The sequence below is a fragment of the Amphiura filiformis genome, chromosome 7, assembly GCF_039555335.1.
Source record: "Amphiura filiformis chromosome 7, Afil_fr2py, whole genome shotgun sequence".
Classification (NCBI taxonomy): Eukaryota; Metazoa; Echinodermata; class Ophiuroidea; order Amphilepidida; family Amphiuridae; genus Amphiura; species Amphiura filiformis.
Genome location: NC_092634.1, coordinates 45209837 through 45217816, shown reverse-complemented (window position 1 = coordinate 45217816; position 7980 = coordinate 45209837). Strand labels below are relative to the sequence as shown.

General features: G+C 37.3%; 1 protein-coding gene across 1 annotated transcript; it reads left to right on the top strand.

Annotated features, from left to right (window-relative positions):
- On the top strand, window positions 1–6842 carry LOC140157226 (tubulin alpha chain-like). The gene is made up of 4 exons (XM_072180348.1): window positions 1–265; window positions 2131–2353; window positions 3537–3685; window positions 5340–6842. The coding sequence occupies exons 1-4, from the start codon at window positions 254–256 to the stop codon at window positions 6255–6257; spliced, it is 1302 nt and encodes a 433-aa protein (XP_072036449.1). The 5' UTR covers window positions 1–253; the 3' UTR covers window positions 6258–6842.
- The last annotated feature ends 1138 nt before the right edge of the window (window positions 6843–7980 follow it).

Below are 7980 nucleotides of genomic sequence, written 5' to 3'. Positions count from 1 at the left end.
ATAGTTGAGATCTTGCTTCACAAGCTATGTGTACCTTATATCATTACCAATAAGGGAAATAGCATATTAAAACCAAAGATTATATTCGCTCAGTACTACATGCGCTTAATGCAGCATTTGTCGTGCCACGCAAGACACGGGGAACGATTTACAAATGTTCAAATAACATTTTAGCCTTTCAAGAGACGGTTTGGAGAATCTGGAAGCACTTGACAAAGTTATCAGTGCGCATTTATAGATTGCATACGAGAACATGGCCAAAATGGTAAGTGTAATAATTGCAAATTATTTTATTTCAAACTTATGAATTTGACACAAAATCAAGGTGGACGGTATTTTTTTTTGCGGATGCACCTGCAGAAAAGTTAATTTGGGCAAGTGTAAAAAAAGAAGACAAGCATTTGCGATCAGTAATATAATGAAATCTTACACATCTATAAAGTACACACCGGCTTGAATATTATTTGAGACTATAATATGCATTGGTTATATAATTGTAATGGTAGGTTGTTCTACATGGAAATATTTAGCGGACATTAGGCACTTCCTGTATATGAGGGCATAGGGCTACCATTAGAGTGCAGGTACAGGTTACGCTAGGATTTTCTTTCATACGACTTATATTTTGACATAAAATAACATTCTTTGTAATTATAAGTCTTCAAAAAATGTTACTCCATGCTTCTTTTCAAACCTTTTGTTACTAGTGCGAAAGTTTTTAAAATCTTGATTTCAAAAAATTAGAAACATATGAATATATGAATACAAAACCCACCAAGTCCATACTTTGGCCAAATTGAGTTAAGCATGGGAAATTGTTGCTATTCATAGACCTGTCATATGTATGAAAGAATAGCTCAAATTCATCCTCTGTGTCTATTGAGCATGTGAAAAAATAGCATGTATGAAAGAACCACCAAAGTCCATGATTTTAGTCTTGTAACACATTGATTGAAATCTAGTATGTATAAAAGTCCACTTGTAACACATTCATTACTGAAGAGTGACTTTTGAAAAAAAAAATGGATTTAATCAAGGAAAGTGTGTGGTTTATATTACATGCCAGAATGCTTATCAACATTATACGTACCTCTGTGCTTTATTTTGTATTATCTTACTAGTGGTAATCTCATTCCAACATTATTGTCCAGCATTTAAAATGAACCCCACGAAGTCCCTGAAATGCTAATCGTCATACCTACTCATTTGCACGTAAAACTTACCATATTGACCATGTAAATCTAACTGAAGGAATTAAAATGATACACGGGTTTTTTTTTTCTCAAAATCACTTCCCATGGACTTGGGTGGTTTTTGAATTCATGTATTCATATATTTGTCTAATGTCACTAATAAGAAAAAACTTATAGTGTTCAGTGTACAAGCTGACAAGTGGTTGGCGTACCACGAGTCAACAATATGAAAGAACAAAATAGAAACAAGGGGAGCTCACATGTATGTCTGAAACTTGGAAGACACAATCTAAGGCGCATATCGAACTTGTCCTCAACATGCCATGTCCCACCAGAAGACACGAAATCAGGACGTGTCCCAGAACTGGCTTCAAATAGCATGTCTTACAAAAGGTGATTTGCATAGCATGCATATAGGGACGTGATTTCGTATACAGCCTTGCAGTCCTCTTTAGTAGCAGATAGGTGTGTCTCAGAATGAAACTCGCAGAACGCGTGTTCATTAGGAAATGAATTTGGAGAAAACCTTCTGACAATAAAATACTATGCTGAGCCATCAGCCTGGGTGGCTCACGCTCCAGTAATTTCAGATGATTGAGCTCAGTAATACATCAAAAAATGCCTTCCAATTCATGAAAACAAATAGATAATCAGCTTATCGGATTAAAAGCTTAGAGGTCTTGCTGCTCAGCGAGTGTTTGTAATTATCAGAAGGTTTTCTCCAAATTCATTCTCTAATGTAGATTGTGTCTTCAGATATCTGTATTGCTCTTGAGAAGACGTCTTAAAATTACAATGAATGGCTATCAACTGTTATCAATCATAACGCATGCATCAAATTCAAATAATTGTTATTAAAAATAAGAAAAGAGAAATGTTGATTGATTTTAAACCTCTGAAATTTTCAGCAGTATTTGCTTATGTTTGTTTATTTCAGCGCGAAGTCATCTCAATCCACGTCGGGCAAGCCGGTGTGCAGATTGGCAATGCCTGCTGGGAGTTGTACTGTTTAGAGCATGGTATCCAGCCTGATGGTCAGATGCCTAGTGATAAAACTGTTGGAGGAGGTGATGACTCCTTCAATACTTTCTTTAGTGAAACTGGTACAGGTCAACATGTTCCACGGGCAATATTTGTAGATCTGGAGCCTACAGTTGTCGGTAAGACGTGTTTTAAATTAATTACTGTAAATACATACCAATTGTATAACCACATAGAATCAAGTCATCATATTAAAAACAATATAGCGAGTTTAGCTCTTCTGATACAACCCAATATTGACGGGAGCGGGTTTGAATAATGCAGTTATAGTTCGAGTAAACTTTTCCCCTTTCTAGGCTGGGTAAAATTTAACCCATGTCTATTGTCTAATGTTTATCTCTGTAGTGGCATATCCTGGAGAGGAGGCAGCTGTATCTTGTGGAACATCTCCTCCTGGCCCCCTGTGGGATGCTGGACCCATGTCTAATGTTAATCTATGTAGTGGCATACCCAGGGGAGGCAGGGCCGGGTTTACCTCTTGGGGGGGGCAAAATTTGGAGGCTCCCAAACTCAAATTGAGGAAGGCATGTGTACCGAAGTGGCCAAATTTTTGTTTACGTACTATAAGACAGACAGTGACGGCAGAAGGAATTATATTTTAGACGATATTTTTACGACTTGCGCGCGAAATAAAAATCAATTTCAGACTAGCACAAAATGGAGGTGAATTTCGCTATATATGCTTGTAAATAACCAGTGCGCGCGAAGCGCGCCTAAAACATGGTGATTTGGGGCTAAAAAGAAGACGCACAAGGAAATATTTTGGGGCCTTGGGCCCGGGCCCCCCGGGCCGGGCCCATCTGGCCCAATGGTAAATCAGGCCCTGAGGGGAGGAGGTAGCTGCCTTTTGTGGAACATCTCCTCCTGGCCCCTTGTGGGTTGCTGGACGCCATGATATTTTAGACTGTTAGGTCTTTTTTGACAATTTTCGTCTGATTACCCCTGAAAGTCGCCTTTCCCCCGACCACTGACCACCTCCAACTGTTACAGTGCTCACTGAATCCTGTTCCCGTGTCCCTTTTGACGCAAGTCTCTGTGATGATCATTAGCACGAAGTCGAAGCTACTAAAATTGTTGCTGTCACTTTTATTATTAATGTTTAGGGTAACATTTGAAAAATACCTTTGAAACTAAAGATATGGAATAATACTATATCATAAAAGTCACAAGTTTTTGCCTTCAATCTTGTTACTTGTTTGACAATCATAGGTTTTAAACATTTCCCCTTATTTTGGAAACCAGTATTGCCAAATAAATGATCATATAATGTACGATATTAATTTTCCTCAATATTTATCACAGATGAGATTCGAACCGGCCCCTACCGTCAGTTGTTTCACCCAGAACAGATGATAACGGGCAAGGAGGATGCGGCTAACAATTATGCACGGGGGAGACTTACTGTCGGGATGACTATCATTGATGTCGTCACGGATAGAATACGTAAAATGGTAAATAGAAACCTGACCCTTTTTCATCAAATTTCAATAATAACAAATTAGCATGTTTGTATGTTTTGTTGAAATATATCCAGATAAAATGTTACTGTCAAGTAGGGCGTAACATTTTGTATCAGTTTTACAAATCAGCTGCAGTTTTACAAATCAGCTGCAAGTTTGATCAAAACCTGCGACAAACAAGAGAGACCACTATTATAAAAATAATTAAAGGATCAAGAACTGACCATCTTGATTTGCAGTCTTTATTTTCTCATTGTTTTCATGGTGCTGACCTGTGGGTGCTGACCAATGTAAACATCTCAAAAAAAGTAATTAACCCCCCTTAAATAACCGCCATTATTCAAAAAGGGTCTATTGTATTACAAATCTGTAAAATGCGTTGAAAGCAGAATTTATTTCTGCTCATTCTCTGCTGAATCTCACTCCGATATCATTATACAGATTTCCTTCCATTTATACTGAATACAAAATCAATACAATTTACTGCAACTTTCAAATCTTGGGTTTACATTGATTTAAATGTACGCTGTGACGTCAATATTTAGTCAATTGCTACAAATGAGGTGTCAAAATGGGCAGAAATAAATTCTGCTTCCAACGCATTTTACAGATTTGTAATAAAATTGCCCGTTTTTGAATAATGGTCATTATTTAAGGGGGTTAGTTACTTTTTTTAGATGTTTATTTATCAGTTTCATGTGATTCCAGTACTCGACAGTGCAAGTGTTCTGTTGCCTGAACATTTAAGAAATGACACATTGATCTGATTTACAATGTTAATACTGTTTAAAACTTGCTACCAAATATATCTGATCCTTTAATCTGTTTGAATAGTATTTTTTTACGTTTTAAATTTTTACGTAATCCCATTCCAAACTCCATAGTAGTCCAACAAATGGGGACGAGAATTTGGCTCCCACTCCTCACACACACAATTGGACAACAAATTGACAACTTAATGCGGATGAAAATTGGCTTTTCCCCCCTCCCTTTAAACTAAACAGTCGTCTTAGGGCATGTAAATAAAGGCACTTAATTTAATGCCCACGTGACCAGATGGGCGCAGACATTTACAGAGTCTAGACAGGATGTCTGAAAAAGTGACCTTTGGCACAGCGAGTGGTTTTCCTGTGTATTTCAATTGGAAACACGGGATGCATGTCCAAATTTGCTAGCAAATTTGTCATTTTTTTGCAACTTTGTAGTATTATTGTAAGAGTTTCCTTTTTTCCGTCGACCAAAACTTTCACAATTTAGTTCTTAAAAACATAGTAAAATAACAGAATCCCCAATTTTTAATTAAGTTGCCTATTAAATTTTCAGCAATTTTGATGATATTTGTCTGAAAATCTCTTAGCATTGTAGCACATCTGCTGATCACTTGGTGGTCCTGGTATGGCGGCGCCCATGGGTCACGTGGGCATTAAATTTAGTGCATTTTATTTAATACCCTATGGTAACTGCTAAAAGGCTGGCTACGCCCCTGGAAAAGCATGTTTGAACAAGCGATCCTTCAGATAAAAACCGTTCGTAACAAAAACACATTCGGAATATAGTCCTGCATGCACCCCTTAATTGTAGATGGTATTGGTTACCCGTATTTCCCATTATTTCCATAACCTGATCTTGAACCCTTTTCTTACAGATCGATAGGTGCAATGGTCTTCAAGGTTTCCTTGTGTTCCACAGCTTCGGTGGCGGCACTGGCTCTGGGTTTGCCTCACTTCTTATGGAACGATTATCACAGGACTACGAAAAGAAATCCAAACTTGAATTCGCCGTCTATCCTGCACCGCAAATCTCCACTGCTGTAGTAGAACCATACAATTCCGTATTCACAACACATGCCTCCATGGAACATTCTGACTGTGTTTTTATGGTGGACAATGAAGCCATTTTTGATATCTGTAACCGATATTTAGATATTGGAAGGCCAACGTATAGGAATCTAAACCGTCTGATTAGCCAAACTGTGTCTTCAATCACAGCGTCCTTACGATTTGAAGGCGTTCTTAATGTCGACTTATCCGAGTTTCAGACAAATTTAGTTCCATATCCACGAATACACTTTCCTCTCACAACATACGCACCTATCATTTCTGAAGAGAAGGCTCACCATGAATCGTTGAGTATATCAGACATAACGAACGCTTGTTTTGATCCCAATAACCAAATGGTCAAATGTGACCCTCGCCTTGGCAAGTACCTTGCATGTTGTCTTCTCTACCGTGGTGATGTAGTCCCTAAAGATGTCAACGCAGCGATCGCCTCGGTAAAAGCAAAACGTTCAATCAAGTTTGTCGACTGGTGTCCAACTGGCTTCAAAGTAGGCATCAACTATAAACCACCAACGGTTGTGCCTGGTGGTGATCTAGCTAAAGTTGAGCGCGCTGTTTGCATGTTGAGTAACACAACCGCCATTGCTGAGGCTTGGGCGCGATTGGATCGTAAATTTGATTTGATGTTTTCGAAACGTGCTTTTGTACACTGGTATGTAAGTGAAGGCTTGGAAGATGTGGGAATAGGTTTAGATGAAACGGAAGATGATAGTGATGATTATTGATTGCAACAAACAACTGAACAAGAGAGCACCACAACAAACAAACAAACAAGCAAGCAAGCAAACAAGCAAGCAAGCAAGCAATAACATTCTGATATTTGCATTATGTGACAAGATACGTGGATGCTGAAGCGAAGAAGGGTAACTATAAACAGTAACTCCGTTGGTCGCAATATTCGTAGAAAATATTCTGTAAAAAATTCAAATAGGAATTCGAAAAGCTACGAGAAGACATAAGATTACTTTATCATATCACCTTATGTTTCGCTAGTTTAACAGAAATCATATCATTGGAATGGTAAAAGACTCGACGCCTTCTCATTATTTGGATGAGACTTTAGATGAATTTTGTTACTTTTTGTTACATCATAAGATTACTTTCTGTAACTATGGTAACACCAAGATATTGCTTTCTGAGCACCAAAACAATTACCAGTTATTATCCAAAACCGATGATCGCCGCCTGTACCATCTAGTACTCCAGACTCGTTCTATTTGGCAAAAATGTGCTTATTGGCAACTCACTTTAGGGATCAAATCAAAAATCGACCGCAGATTAACCACCGGTTCCCGGCTATGCCGAACTACTGTCTGTTCAATTAGCTTAGATTCTTGAATTTTTAAGATATTTGAAAAAATAAAAAATTGTGGCCAAAGTCATCAAAGAAAAGTGTTAGCACAGCCTTAGACCCAACGTGATTTATACTTTTCAAATTCCCAAGTTCAATTTAAAACCCCATTTCTTTTCAATTTTGCCTCATTTTAGGCAGTTACTTGGGTCCATCAAAAGGGTTCGCGACCTTTTTACAAATCGAGTGGGACGGTCCATTCTCAACTTAGGGCATAGACCCTATCCAATTTAGCAAAACAATCTGTCCACCAATCTGTCCTGCCATTTCAATTGTTATACCGTTCCGGTTACTGGATAGGTTCTATAGGTGATGATGGTCCACCGGTTTTTGTTACACGAAATTATATGGCGCGATTACGTTTTATGCATAACATTATTCTGAGGATTTTTTTTCTAAACAATGACATTAAAATTATGGATTTCGTTCTTATTTCAACTGTTTTACAATGTAAAGTGAGTTTTGTTTAATACCATCATTCCTTCCCAAGAATATCAGCATTCGCTTGACATTTTCAGATACAGTGACTTTACAAGAATTGTTTTCTGTAACCTGATTGTTTTAAATAACATTTTCTTGCACAAAAGTTCTTTTGTTTCCAAATAAATAACATTTTCTTGCACAAAAGTTCTTTTGTTTCCAAATATCCTTCTCATAGTTTATATATTCAACGAAATAACAAATTGAAAATAAATAGTTTTTATAGTGTAGTTTTATATTATAGGCCTATAGCCTACACCTTCTCAGACACATTCGCAAAATAAATAAATAAATAAATAAATAAATAAATAAATAAATAAATAAATAAATAAATAAATAAATAAATAAATATACGATTTTTTTATTCAATAATGAGCAAATACATTTGGGCCACCAAAGCGGCTTTATAAATCATTACATGAATAAATTACAAACAACATGAAAATGAACAGGAAGAATTAATTGCTTTTGGTGAGCCTATTTCGCAGTCTCCAAATGATGTTGGTTCCAATCATGGAACTGACAGAAGCATACTTGGCAACAGCCTTGGAAACACGTTTAGGGAAGCCAAGTTTCTTCAACCCACTTCGGAAACGGTGATGAATATGACCGAGTGA